This window comes from Dreissena polymorpha, chromosome 9 (genome assembly GCF_020536995.1).
Source record: "Dreissena polymorpha isolate Duluth1 chromosome 9, UMN_Dpol_1.0, whole genome shotgun sequence".
Taxonomy (NCBI): domain Eukaryota; kingdom Metazoa; phylum Mollusca; class Bivalvia; order Myida; family Dreissenidae; genus Dreissena; species Dreissena polymorpha.
In genome coordinates, this window is record NC_068363.1 from 97,018,920 (window position 1) to 97,034,620 (window position 15,701).

The following is a 15,701-nucleotide window of genomic DNA, read 5'->3' on the forward strand; positions in this document are numbered from 1 at the left end:
CACGTATATGCACTAATAAAAGTGCATCTTTAAAATAAACATTAGATTATAAATTAGGGCTTGTTAAAAGCAGAGATGTAGATGTTATCTATGTCTCTGTTAAAAGGTCTAAATGATGTACAGTCATAATTAACATCATATAATATCAAATAAACAGAAATGATTTTAGCACAGCATATTTTACAAACAAATGGTAAAGACATTACCAATCTAACTTCATGATGCTCTTAAATTTGGAAACAGAATAACGGCTGGGAAACTAATTAAAACGTCAACGATAATAAGATATTCTCTCGCAAGTTACTCTTTGAAAACGTTCTAGTGTTGCTTTACTTGTACTTCATTTCCAGACCCTTACTCATTTCTTCTCATTTACCGTTTTGCAGAGAAAAAAAGTGTTAATACAACCAAAGGTCAAGCTTATCTCTTGATCATGTTCTTGATTTGGTTTAATTATTGTATGGAATGAGTGATATATTGACGTCATCATTTGATGGCGTTCAATTGAACGAATGATAATGGCGACTAAAATTCAATAAGCTCCAGCGTATAGCAGCGATTTGAGGGTGTTGAAAACTGGCCCAACATGTTTGCTGAAATTTGACATGTATATGGACCAGAATGCGATCTACCTATTGGCGTATTCGTTATGTCTGGGAAAAATCCAGTTTTTGATTAAATCCCGAAAAAGTGGTGTTTTTTATTGCGCAATCGCTATAAACACGTGGCTTGGCCGGAAGTACATGTAGCGTTAATAACAACCCCAAGACAATTGACCCCCAGGAGACAATTCACGCGCTAGACAAATCAAATTTGATTTTTAATAATTTATTTCGTACCCAAAATATTTCGTTCTCATATTTGTTTCGTACCCATTTTTTTTAGTACCCATTTTTTTTCGTACCCAAATTTTTTCGTACCCAAATTTTTTCGTACCCATTTTTTTTTCGTACCCATTTTTTTCGTACCCAAATGTTTTTCGTACCCAAATTTGTTTGTACAAAAAAATTAATTTCGTACCCACTTTTTTCGTACCTAAATGTTTTTCGTACCCAAAGTTTTTCGTACCAAATTTTTTTTTCGTACCAAATTTTTTTCCTATCCATTTTATTTCGTACACAAATTTATTTTGTACCAATTTTTTTTCGTACCCAAATATTTTTTTCGTATCCATTTTTTTCGTACCCAAATGTTTTTTGTACCCAAATTTGTTCGTAACCAAATTTTTTTTCATTGCCATTTTTTTCGTACCCAAATGTTTTTCGTTCCCAAATTTGTTCGTACAGCTTTTTTTTTTCGTACCCATTTTTTCGTATCCAAATGATTTTCGTACCTTATTTTGTTTGTACCCAATTATTTTCGTACCCATTTTTTTCGTAGACAATTTTTTTTTCGTACCCATTTTTTTCGTACCCAATTTTTTTCGACCCCAAATTTTGTTTGTACTCATTATTTTCGTACCTAAATGTTTTTCGTACCCATTTTTTTTCGTACCCATTTTTTTCGTACCCAAATGTTTTTCGTACCTAATTTTGTTTGTACCCAATTATTTTCGTACCCTTTTTTCGTACTCAATTTTTTTCGTACCCAAATTTTTTTCGTACCCAAATGTTTCGTACCCTATTTTTTTTGTTCGTACCCATTTTGTTCGTACCCACTTTTTTTTTCATACCAAATTTTTTCCGTACACATTTTTTTATACATACCCATATTTTTTCGTACCCAAATTTATTCGTACCTTTTTTTTTTTCGTTCCCATTAGTTTGTACCCAAATTTGTTTCGTAACTAAATTTGTTGCACCATTTTTTCAAAATAATCGGTTTTCAATTTGATTTGATCTCGCCACTCATTCCATCCCTTGAAACCCTTAAGGTGTCGCAACTCTAGTAAAAATATCATTGTTATTTTTCTAAAGCTTGATCTGGTATTCAAAGGTATAAGCCACATTTATGCATGTTTTTAACTTTTATTGACATTATCATTTGGTTTGATAATTGATAAAGAATACACTGAAATGAAAAAAAAATGCCGTAATATTTATGTTTTTATATTAAAATAAAGAGATAAATTCGATTTAAAACGTTGTGGCCGTTGCATCCCCATGTCTCCTGGAACTGGCCGTTTTAAATAATTTGGAGCCGTTTTATATTGCTGATACTGTAGGGTGTACTAATGGTTGATATAGGTTTTACCCAAACCAGGAAATAGCCCATTATAAATCGGAGTACCTCGGATTTTATTCAGAAATTAAAAAAACAAAGCATTGGTAAGATTGTGAATAGAAAGTTTATAAGATGAATGATATACGTCGACTAGAGATGGTTCCAGTCACCATATTAGTAACAGCTTTAGTGATGCTTTCGCCTGGGAGCTTTGCCATTGAGGGCCTACCTGAGGGTAACCGTAAAGTGTTTCATGTTCAGTGTTTTTCCCACAGGTGGAAGTAACGTACCCTGGATAGTACACATATATATATATATATATATATATATATATATATATATATATATATATATATATATATATATATATAATATAATATATATATATACAGGGGACAAAAATATTTATAAATTGCACTCGTCCTGCAGGACAAGTGCATTAAAATTTTCACTCGTCCTGCAAACACATGCACTTGTCCTTCAAATATGTGTGAAAGAAAGATTGCAAAGGACTGATATGACAAACAATGTTTCCTATATCACTGCTAAAATGCTGCTTACTTAGTTATTCATGCCAGCTGATCACAGAAGAAATGTTAACTTACTTTATTTATGACAAAGACCTATAGATTACACAGATTGGAATCTCTCGTCTCCGCTATAGCGATATGCGATAATATCTATCGGCGGACGCGGATCACGTGACATTGATTTTGGAGATGCCGGTGTACCTGTAGAATCTTCCCTGTTCCAGCTGCTGTCGGCCATTTTCTTATAAAGCAAACAATTATTCTTCGTAATTAGTCGTTAATATTTGATGTCGTAGGGTATTCTGAGCATGATCTGGTAAGTTTATATTATTTTGATATTGTTATTAACAATTTTAATGTGTTAATTAGTGTTTTTAGCGCTCGGTTGTCAGTTTGCAGAGCAATGAATGCCTGAAAGCGCAACGTTACGAACTTTACGTAGTGAGCAAAGTCGGTCTCCGAAAAAAGACATATTGAATATTCTTTGTGTGATAAGAAATAAGTATTTATTTTCTGTCTTGATAATTCTTTAGGTTTTGGTAGTTATTATTCTAATTAATTATTAATTTATCGGAATTTGAAAGAGAACACTGCATTCGTTCATTTTCGATAATTTTTGAAAAATTGAAAGGCCCGAAGCATTTTTCTATAAACTTCTTCATTAAGCATCACATATTGATAACGTAAGATTTTTATGCTAGGTGAGATGTTAATCTATGTATGATTTATAAAAAGTAGACGAAAATGAGGTATTTTAAAGGATTTTGCCTTTGTACAATTTGTACTATTTATACTGTTATTTCATTCAATCAAGTGGTTTGTATTTTGTTGAAACACTTTTCTATTTTATTTCTCATCCCATATCTTTGAAGTATGATTTTTATGCTAGGCAAGATGTTAATCTAAGTATAGATTTAAACAAACTACAGGAAAATATTCAATTTAAAGCATTTGGCCTTATACAATGTTGGTACAATTTTAAGCTCTTTTCTTCTGTTGTACAAGATTGCTGTCAAACGTGTTTTTGTTCTTATTGATAAACTTTTTCATTTTTCATCCCAAATCGATTAAGTCAGATTGTTATGCTTGGTGATATGTAATTCTAGGTATGATTAATAAAAAGTAGACGAAAATAAGTCATTTTAAAGGATTTTGCCTTTGTACAATTTTATACTGTTAATTCATTCAATAATTTTTCACACCTGTCGCCAAAGTGGTTTGTTTCTTTGTGAAAACTTTTCTATTTCTCATCCCATATCGTTGAAGTAAGATTTTTATGCTAGGCAATATGTTAATCTAAGTATAGATTTAAACAAACTAGAAGAAAATATTCAATTTAAAGGATTTGGCCTTATACAATGTTGGTACAATTTTAAGCTCTTTTCTTCTGTTGTACAAGATAGCTGTCAAACGTGTTTTTGATAAACTTTTTCATTTTTCATCCCAAATAGATTAAGTCAGATTTTTATGCTTGGTGATATGTTAATCTAGGTATTAATTAATTAAACTGGAGGATAATGTTCATTTTAAAGGATTTTGGCCTTGTACAGGGATGGTACAATTTTAAGCTCGTTTACCCTATTATACACACATGTTGTCAAACGTGCATTGGTTCATTGTGAAAAACTTTGTCATTATTCACCTCAAATTGAAGAAATAAGATTTGTATTCTGGGTAATATGTTTATCTTGGTATGAATAAAAGAACTAGATGAAAGTACAATGTATGGGTTTAAATTCTCATTTAATATCTTATTTTATTAGTATTACCAGTTTTCCTGTCAATGTTACACATGCAAGTTAATATACAAACATATTTTAACAGATAGCTGTGAGCTTACTATTAAAACACAAACAAAAGCTGTGAGATGACTATAAAAACCACAAATTGTCATTGTTAAAAGCGTAAGCAATAGCAGAGCACACGTTATTAGTTTCAATATTCCCATACTGATAGTCCTGATGTTAAACTTCTGGTACAGACCTATAGTCCCAGTTTATTTTAAATTACCGGTATTCAGTGACTTAAAAGCATCTCTCAGGCTGGCGGATGTTTTCTTTTCATTTTTTGCACTTTTCTCAGTTTTCTTATTTATTAGTTTTGTAATTGCAAAACCTCTTACAGTAAGAAATAGGTTTATGCAATCTTCAAGAAAGCTCTCTCTTTCATTATCATCTTCCACAAGTTCAAACAGATCACAGCTATAGTGCTTTACCATAAATGAGTCAAGAATTTCTTCACGTAATTCATCTTTTAAGAAAGACTTCGAATGAATGCTTTCATGGTCCACTGATTTTCGCACTACATTTTCAAACTCGCGTATCATGAAAAAGAAATTGTCACTTGGTTTTTTCAAGCCACCACAGTTCATGTAGTCTATCATTGTGCTGTACTTTTCCGTGAATATTTTCTCTGAGGATTTGTTCACTAAACTCTTTATAACATCTTTCTTATGTTCTCTTTCAGTTGGATTTTTTACCTTGCTATACCTCTTCAGAAGAGCACTGATTAAATATCCAGATATATAGAAAAGCACTTTCGAGTCATTTTCACTGATTACTTCACTAGTGTTTTTGGATGATTGCGCGCACAATTCCACAAAACTCTTAAATATTTCCCCAACAAGTTCAAGAACAAAATCTTGAATGAAATTGTTCACCGCCTCCTCAGAATGTTTAGTTGTTTCATTGTTTATAGTTCTTGTGAGGTCTTCAATCACTGCAGAGCTCAACCTTTTTTCATGTAGTTTTCTGAAGATGGTTTCTCTTTCTGAAGTTGATGCACCACTACTTCCATTGAACACCTCCAACATTAGGTCCTCAAACTTTTTCCTTACAATTTCATTGTCTACACAACACTTGGCTACCTTACACTGGTCAGACTGTCCAAAAATGTTGTAGATTGGACTGCTGATAATTGTTCTCAGACTATTGGTGTAAGCTTGTTGGAAGACTTTCTTCACGTCTTCGTTTATGCTGGTTGGTGCATTTGTTGTTTTCTTCTGATACATGTAAGCAGCCTCTTTCTTGTTTTTTGCAGCCCCTTTTTTGTGCTCACAAGCTGAAAATACAAAATACAAGATATATTATACTGAGCAAATATTCTAACTATCTTCTAAATTTACTTATATTTCTTTTATTAATCAATTAAATTCCAACAAAATTTCCTGGAAATGTTACACAGTGTATTGACAACTGACATTTCATTATTTCACAGGTAATTGACAATGATGTGTTAAACACTTGACTGAATTCACAACTTTAATGTGTTAGTAAGTCAGCTAAAATCGATATCGCCTCATACGTTGATGTTTATCAGATTAAAAAATCGTGCATGTGCGATTGGCCTGAATTCAGCGTAAATATGTTACCATAAGGAACTTTTCATAGCGTTTCAGAAAGTCGTTTTTTAGAATCACAAAATCCCATCATGTTTTTTAATCTGAGTGGAAACGGGTTAACCCTTTCAGTGCGGGAACCGAATTTTGAAGGCCTGTGCAAACAGTTTGGATCCAGATGAGACGCCACAGAACGTAGCGTCTCATCAGGATCCAAACTCCAGATGAGACGCCACAAATGGCGTCTCATCAGGATCCAAACTGTTTGCTATTCTGATAGTATTCTTTGAAAAAAATCGAAGAAAATGCTAATTTTAGAAATTTAGCAGACAACATTTTAGCAGACGACAAATTTCCCAGCATGCAAAGGGTTAAGCACATAGCCATTTTCACTTTGCTTCTGAGTGGGAAAGGGTTAATAGACCGTGTTCGTTAATCAAAAGAGTGATGTTAATTAATCAATCTTGAAAGCATTATGAATAATTCAGTATTTCTTTTTCCAGATCAAAATGCCAAAAAAAAAGAAGAGAGCAGGTGTTTCTGGTCGGCGTCATAAATACCATTATTTAAAAAAGACAAAACATGAAAGCAGTGAAAATGTGAATCCTGAAATAAACTTTGAATGTGACAGTAAACAGACAGTCCAGCGTGAATTCACTGATGTAAATGTTCAAACCATTCAGACAGAATTTGAAGATGCTAGTGTTCAAGCAATACCTGAAACTAGTGATATATCTGTGCATACTATAGAAAGGGAATTTACACTGTTTTTCCCTTTTATCTTGCAAATGTGCTCTACAACTGAATCCACTTGCTCTGTATTAATCTAATGCTATGATTGTTATTATTGTTTTGTATTATACGCTTAAATGTTTTATTGTTGTATGTCTTGGCCATAATTAAACTCAAAAACATTGTGAATGGCCAAAGGCGAATATGCTGATTCGCCAATAAATGATAGTGATTAAATATTTAACAAGAATTGCAGACTTCGCGAAGCTCAGAAAATCTTCCAGACAGTCGGTCTGACAGGATCCATTAAACCGTCAGACCAAAGTATTTATATAAATTTTATTTTATTTAATTTTTCCAGACAGTCATTTGAACTAGCTCCTAAAATCTGTCAGCTTGCTCAAAAGAAATTTTGTCAAACATGTCCACTGGGGACAGACAGCTTTCGCGAAGTATGGAATATATATATTTTTTGATACTGTTTTTTCATCATGTGATACTTTAATGAATGCCATTATTAAAGTCATTTTTAACAGATGAAACCTGTCTCTTTTAATCAGAACTACTCCCCCCACCCCCTCCGGTATAAAAGCAAATCACTTATATTATATTTAAAGATTTGCAGACTTTTAGACTGATACCATTATAAACCTAATCTATGCTAGTACTGGATATAAAATCTATTGCAAATAATTTGGAACTATAACGTGGCTGCTGAGCAGGAAATACCTGTTTGATACACATATATTGTGAGAATTGTTCTTTGAAGAAATGAAGAAAAATGCCATAATTTAAAGTTCTCGTCATGCTTTTTCGTTACGTGACCTCGGAACCCAGATATAGTCTTGTATTCTCGTGAACAAATTGGACACACATATATATCTTTCTTATCAACACTAACACTATGTTTATCAGTACAAACAGAGTCATTGTCAGTATAGTCCCCTTCAAAAAGCTCATCAAGGTCTAAATCAATATCACTCCAAGCGAAAAAATCAGGGTCTCTGTTACGCGACATGATTGCACAAATGATACAGAATTTAAAAAATGTAAAATCCAAAATATGTACTAGTATGTCCAACTTATAAGATACACAATCGAGAATAGCCTTTTTTTAAACAGTTTTATACAGCATTTCATTGTGTTTATAACGTACTATTATAAACAAGTATATTAAAATCTAACACATTCACAACAAAGACTTACCTTAATTGGACATCACAATGACATATAAAGAATGAATTCGCCGGCCGCGGCCACTGATCACACAATTAAAATCAATCAACAACGCAAACTGATAATTGAAGTAAGAATCCCTTCTTTTAATTAATTCTCAAGAGTAAAGAAAAAACACTCAAAGCATCTTCAGTTCGCTAATTGATTCGACGATTAACACGCGCGTGAAATGTTTTTGTTTTTTTCTTTTCGCGAAATCCTAGCCCACGATACTGAAAGCTTAATTTAATAACCAAAAGAAAAAAACAGGATTACAAACAAAACTTTAATAACCTATAACTCATGAATAAGATCTAAATAAAAAGAGAATTAAACAATTGAAAAAAATCTACACAATCAATATTGAAATAAGTCGAACTAAACCCGGTTTAACGATCATAGCATTTATTATACTGTAATGTTGTTTTAATCAGAGACCTAGATCTATGTGTCCACATATATCTGTCCGTTTTGAAATAATAATATTTTATAAGGTTTTAACTGTCTGAAATACCAAATTATACAAGAATATTTTATCAGCAAAAGCCTTTCAAATAAATTATTCAACAGCATTCTCGCCGCGATTTGGAAGTTCTTAGCGCAATTGCTTCAATGATCGCGGCATTATAAATTCTTATTGTAGGTAAATAAAATCGAGATTTTATAAAAACATAATTACTCATGTTTCTATGAAACTTTATTTTATGAAAATCGGATCATTATTGACCAAGTTACAGCCGCCTTTCTACAGCGCCGTAACATTTTCGCATAACTTTGCTCGATAATCGTAGCCGTTGCTACTGACGCGTCGCTATCTTATCGCAATCGTGATACACCGGCTATCTCCGGACTACTCCGATTGATTCATGGAATAAATCGTCTGCTGATCCCAAGTGTTCTTATCAGTTTCTCGACCACGTGACCCCGCCGAGAGATAGCCCGATAAGGCGCGAAGTTTCCAATCTGTGTAATCTATAGGTCTTTGTTTATGAGGAACACAAAATAAATAAATGAAGACAAATTTGTTTTTTCCTTTTTCTAATTCTTGCGTGCTTTCCATTTCGGATGGTTGAACATCGCTCCTGCCCCCTTTAAAGAACGCTCGTATGTCAGACATTTTTCAGATGAAATTCAGACTGGTTTAAAACCGTACTTCGCAGTAAAATAATTCTTTAAAAAAAATCAATACTTACAGTGAATGAAGTCAGATGGTTCCCTGTCAACATGGACACGCAAAGTTTACACCAAAAAGCCAATATTTACTCGGGACACAGTCTCGCATAACAACGCGCACCTGCTGTATGAAATTTACAATTACGATTTCCGGTTCATTCGCGATCTACTTTCGGAATAGATATGCTTTAAGAAATGATTTTATTTAATGAAAAAGAGTCTTACTGGTCAGAAAATATATATTTTAACATCAGTTTTTTTTCACTCGTCCTGTAGGACGAGAGCTTTAGGGAAATTCACTCGTCCTTTCAAGATTTCACTCGTCAATACGAGCGGACGAGTGGAATTTTTGTCCCCTGATATATATATATATATATATATATATATATATTTATTTATTTATTTTTTTTTTAGGAGCCCAATATATTAAAATAAATATATAAAATCATGTTTAATGAGAAAAAAATGACAAAAAGCCATGAAAAAAAATCCCCACCCTCTGATATTGGAATCATAACAAGGTCATTAACTAGACTTTATTATAGACCTGTCTTCGCGGGCCACAAAAAGGTCAAAAATAGCTTTAATCCAAAGCATCCCTTGATCCTCCTATGGGCAATTGGACAACCTTTCAAAAAAAGTTAACTTTAAAAAAAATCTGTCCAGCCGTTAAGTCACAGTCGGTTGAAAACTGAGCAATATTTCGAGTCCGTTTGTCAACCCGAATAAATCTAAGTCTAGATTTAATCCATCAATAAATCATTAGTTCACAATACAATTTCACTTTCTTGCGATTATTATAAACGTATAAGCAGAAAGGTAAATTCACTTCATGTGGAACATATCATCATGGAGACATGCGTCTTTCTACTGATTTATTTCTCACACATACGATGACGAATACAATGCGTAGACGTAGACAATTCTCTAAACACAAATAACTTCAAATTATAGCAATGTAGTATTAAGCAATGTGAAATAATAATAATTATTATTCTTAAAACTCATTTAAATTACATTTACTTAAAACATGCACGCGTCAATAAATACATAACAATTAATTATTGCATAAATTATAATAAATAAATAAGTAAATAAATAATACCAATTGTGATGTTGTCCACAAATGTTGTACAAATAATGTTTTATCAATGACCGTTATGACATCTATAATATGACGTAAAACGCATAAATGCACGTGACGTCGTGGCGCTAAACATAAGAGCGTAGGTTCTTCTGGTGCTATTGTAACGAAAGTTTTTTTTTCAAGTATGGTGGGCAAAAATGACAAATATTTTAATGATTTACATAACATTGTCAATTGTAAACAATTTAAAAATACAATTTTGTTAAATATACTCCAATAACCATGTATCAAGCGGTTAAGTAAACAAGTAATAGAATTTCTGAATTAATGCAAAAAATGTAACAATATGAATACAACTATTAACCTTTAAAGATTTATTTTATATTTTAATGCCTGTTATATCCATGCCAAAATTGTTTATTTACAGCGTGTTTTACCATGCAAAGCCGATAGTTCCACCCGCAAATAACATCCACTACGGGCGTTTTCCGTTGTTTACCTAGTATCGAGACGTCAAATTCAAAAAGCAAGCCTTCTTGATTGCAATTGGCATAAGCCAACAAAACTTCAAAATGTCCGTTCACTGAACATATCTATACAAACTGAAACAGTAATTATACTTTTTTATAACTGCTATTTACAATTTTACAAGTTTCTGTTTTATCAGTCAATCTTCTTTCGAGCAACATTGACATGTAAAAGTGCTCAAAAATTGCAAAAACGCAAACATACACATTTTTTTCCAATACAATTTTTATTATTACTATTATAAGATTTGATAAAACTAGCATCCAATCAAGATGGGGTATACCCACTGAAAATATGTATATCGTCATGTCACTTATTTTCGAGATGTGTGCTGTGCCCATAGATAGTTCCATGCAACATTTTCTGTGAGTCAGGAAAAAGTAAGAGAATTTTCTTTACAATAAATTATATACATGAAAGTGTTATGTTTACACTAGCGCAGTTATCTGCCTTACTAAGCAATTCATGTGAAAGTTTAATGAATAGGACCGAAAAGATTTTATGGAATAGGGATACATTTTGATTTTTCAGTTGAAGTAAGATTTTGAAATGCAATTATACTTGCTTTTTTCCTCATTTAAGTTGTGTCTCTAGTTATTTTAAATCAAAGTAATGTTAGTGAAACAAAATAATTGAGCGCATGCATGTAACGTCATCACGAGAGCGGTGTTCTTAATGTAAATAAAGTTACATTAGGCTAAGCTCGATATAAGGGAATCATACAATATAGGAATATTATCAGTATTTATTTTAAACAGAGAATTTATCTGTGTTTTCAACCTAAATACAGTGAAAAGATATGGCTTTGCTGCTTTAGTTGTCTTCTTGGTAAAGAAATGAACAGTTGGGGACTCAGATTCATGGATTGCATCAACTGCATTCTGCATCTGGTTTGGTTCATTTTTGGTTAAGGTTCTTGAAAAATAGAATATAATTATTAGTTCAAACTCTTTAATATGGGAATGCAGCAAATGATCAATGTATTAAAAAATCAATGCTTAAATTAGTTTTCAACATATTTGACACATATGCGATTCCGTAGTTTTTATGCTCCCCGAAATATTTTTGGTGGAGTATATAGTTGCCAGTTTGTAGTTCCTTCCTTCCTTCCGTCAATCTTTTTTGACAGTTTCTCATAGCACCTTCAATTCTTTACCGATCTCTTTCATATTTAGCATGTAGGTACCTTGCATGGACCACTACCTTTTGATAAGGTTTGAGGTCACTGGGGTCAAGGTCAAGGTCACCGAGGCTGATAATAGATTTTTCCGTCACACTTTTTTACAGTTTCTCATAGCACCTTCAATACTTACCGATTTCTTACATATTTGGCATGTAGTTACCTTGCATGGACCTCTACCTTTTGATGAGGTTTGAGGTCACTGGGGTCAAGGTCAAGGTCACCGAAGCTAATAATAAATTTTTCCGTCACACTTTTGTTCCAGTTTCTCATAGGGTCTTCAATACTTTACCGATTTCTTACATATTTGGCATGTAGGTACAACTGTAACTTGCATAAACGTCTACCTTTTGATAAGGTTTGAGGTCACTGGGGTAAAGGTCACCAAGGCTAATAATAGATTTTTTTTAGGTTATTAACACATAGATTGACAAAGCGCATCATCAGGGAGCATCCATCAGTTTCACTGATATTCTTGTTTATTTTTCACAGCGGTAATGACGGGACAGACAAACTAAACAGACAACCGGAAACTGTCCAGTGAATTTTTTTCACTTAAAATTTACAGCCTGTGCCTTTTTTATTAGAAAAAAAATGCGATAGACCATGAACTTGGGAAATTTTAAACATTATTAATATTATTAGCTCACCTGATTGCTCAAGTGAGCTTTTGTGACCGGTCTTTGTCTGTCGTCCGTTCACATTTGTTCGTAAACACTCTAGAGGCCACATTTATTGTCCGATGAAACTTGGTCACAAGATTTGTCCCAATGATATCTCGATCAAGTTCCAAACTGGGTCATGCTGGGTCAAAAACTAGGTCACTAGGTCAAAAAAAAGAAAAACCTTGTAAACACTGTAGAAGTCACATATCATGCCCAATCTTCATGTAACTGTGTCAAAATGTTTGCCTTAATGATATGTTGATTGAGTTCAAAAGTGGTTCCGGTCCGTTAAAAAACATGGCCGCCAGTGGGCGGGGCAGTTTTCCTTATTTGGCTATACATGTAGAGAAACCTAGAAGTCACAATTTTTGCCCAATCATCATGAAAGTTAGTCAAAACATTGGTTTTATTGATATCTCGGACGAGTTCGAAAATGGTCCAGATCGGTGAAAAAACATGGACGCCAGTGGGTGGGCATTTTTCTTTATATGTATATAGTGAAAACATGTTAACACTCTAGAAGTCACATTTTTGGTCCAATCTTCATGAAATTTGGTCAAAATGTTTGCCTTAATGATATGTTGGTTGAGTTCTAAAGTGGTTTCGGTCCGATGAAAAACATGGCCGCCAGTGGGCGGGGCAGTTTTCCTTATTTGGCTGTAGAGAAACCTTGTAAACACTCTAGAAGTCACAATTTTAGCCCAATCATCATGTGGTCAAAATATTTGTTTTATTGATATCTCTGACGAGTTTGAAAATGGTCCAGATCGGTGAAAATACATGGCCACCAGTGGGCGGTTCATTTTTCTCTATGTGTATATTGTGAAAACTCTAGAAGTCACATTTTTGGCCCAATTTTCATATTATTTGGTCAGAACATTTGTTTCGTTGATACAGGAGTTAGAAAATGGTTCCGGTCAGTTGAATAACATAGCTGCCAGGGGGGGGGGGCAGTTTTCTTATATTTATATAGTCAAAAAAGCTTGTGAACACTAGAACTCACATTATTTGCCCAATCATCATGAAACTTGGTGAAAAGATTGGTTTTATATATATCTCAGATGAGTTCGCAAATGGTCCTGATCGGTAAAAAAACATTGCCGCCAGGTGGGTGGGGCAGTTTTCCTTATGTGACTAGAGAGAAACCTTGTGATCGAACACTTTTTTTGCCTAATCATCGTGAAACTTAGTCAATACATTGGTTTTATTGATTTCTCGGACAAGTTGGAAAAAGGCTCAGATCGGTGAAACACACTTTTTAGCTCACCTGATTGCTCAGGTGAGGTTTTAGGATTGGTCTTTGTCCGCCGTCCGTCTGTCCACATTTGGTTTGTAAACACTCTAGCATTCACATTTCTCAAGCATTCTTTATCAAAGTTGCTGAAAGATCTCCGCCAAGTTTGATAATGAGCAAAACCAATTAATTAATGCCCATAATTATTGCCCTTAGATTGTTCAAACTTTCATTATATCATACAAAATCCTTGTAAACACTCTAGAGGTCACAATTTTGTTTCAGATTTTATGAATCTTGGTCATGATATTTATTTTTATAAGCAAATTTTTATGTTTGGTAAGGGGGGGTCAACTCAAAATATAGGTAACCAGGTCAAATCTTACAAAAACAAAAACACTCCATAAGCCAGTGTTTTGGTTCAATAATGATGAAACTCAGGTCAAAGGAAAGCCCTGTTGATCAGGATATTTGTCCGGACAATATCTAGGTAAAGTTTGACATTTGGTAAAGATTGAATTAACCGACTCCTCTCAGGTGAGCGAACTAGGGCCATCTTGGCCCTCTTGTTATAAAAATACCAATTGTTTAAATGTGCATACCATACCAATTGTTTAAATGTGCATGTTTAAGTGCTGTCTAATATTTATATAATGAAGTGCTAGGGAATAAAATTGTTTTATAATAAACGCAATAAACCAATAATTGAGTTTATTAGAAAAGTTTGGCATATTTTTGGGGAAATTTTGGTCAAATCTATGGGAAAAAATGTTACTTTTTGCGATTGGGTAACCGCCTTTTCTACTTTTTGCAATTAGGAAACAGCATGTAAGAGGCTGTAATTTAGGGCAAAAAAATCACTGCTGTCAGTTTTCTTTATAAGAAACTGCATTCTTTTTATTGAAATCTCATCAAGAAAACGATCAAATCAACTAGAAAATCACTTGTCTTCTGATAGAAGCTACATACGTCGACTCTGAACATCTTTTCGTTTAGAATGTAATGAAACTATAAAGAAAGTACAGATTAACTAATGTAAACAACTGATAAATTGCAGTGGTATCTTAATATTTAGTTAGAGTTGTAAAAAATAGTGCAATATTATGAATGCTGCGATACAGTGAGGTCCAAGTATATGTGAAGTTGTGTTCACTACTTTTGAAAATATCGATAAAATACCAAATGTGGCAGACTGCAATGCACAATTGAGGTAAAATGTGACGAAGTGAAACAAAGTAAAATTTAGATTAAATTACACATCTGTACTAAATTGCTGTAAAATTTGACTTTGCTTTTACACAAATAATATGCTTTATAGGTAACAAATGTTTTGTGTTTGCAATTTATGAACATCATTATTTCTCTGATTATAGACCGATATCAACAAAGCATGAAGACTTTTTTAAAGTTGATGTTGTCCACAATTTCAGCTTGCTCACAGCCTGTGGACAGCGGGCGCTGCTACATCTTGTTCCTTGCCTGGCATTATGATCAGGACACTCACGAGTGCAGACAGTTCATCTACCGAGGTTGTGGTGGTAACTACAACAGATTCCCAACTGAGGAAGAGTGCTACAAGCACTGTGCAGGTAGGATTTACAACCACCTGGCAGCTATTTTAAGTACAGGCATTCAGTACAAGCACTTTTAGTTATTTGGTAGTGTTCCAAATACAAAAATGACCAACGCAGATTGTTCTTTTATCCAAAATCAGAAATCCACAAAATGTACGTTTCCACCAAAGTAATTTTTTTTAGCTCATCTATTTTTTGAAAAAAAATTATGAGCTACTGTCATCACCTTGGCATCGGCGTTGGCGTCGGTGTCCGGTTAAGTTTTGCGTTTAGGTCCACTTTT

At 33.4% G+C, this 15,701-nt stretch overlaps 1 protein-coding gene and 1 long non-coding RNA gene across 6 annotated transcripts in view; both read left to right on the plus strand.

Annotated features, from left to right (window-relative positions):
- The first annotated feature begins 2,220 nt into the window (after nt 1-2,220).
- The window catches only part of LOC127844063 (uncharacterized), a 30,140-nt gene continuing 16,659 nt past the window's right edge, over nt 2,221-15,701 (plus strand). For all 5 annotated transcript variants that reach the window (XM_052374032.1, XM_052374031.1, XM_052374034.1 and 2 more), the window contains exons 1-2: nt 2,221-2,398; nt 15,275-15,433. In XM_052374032.1, the coding sequence (XP_052229992.1) occupies nt 2,296-2,398; nt 15,275-15,433 (262 nt within the window). In that variant the 5' untranslated portion in view covers nt 2,221-2,295. The remainder of the gene's footprint in view (nt 2,399-15,274; nt 15,434-15,701) is intronic.
- LOC127844066 (uncharacterized) lies at nt 2,785-7,304 on the plus strand. The gene is made up of 2 exons (XR_008032546.1): nt 2,785-3,009; nt 6,534-7,304. It is a non-coding gene; the product is annotated as an uncharacterized LOC127844066 (long non-coding RNA).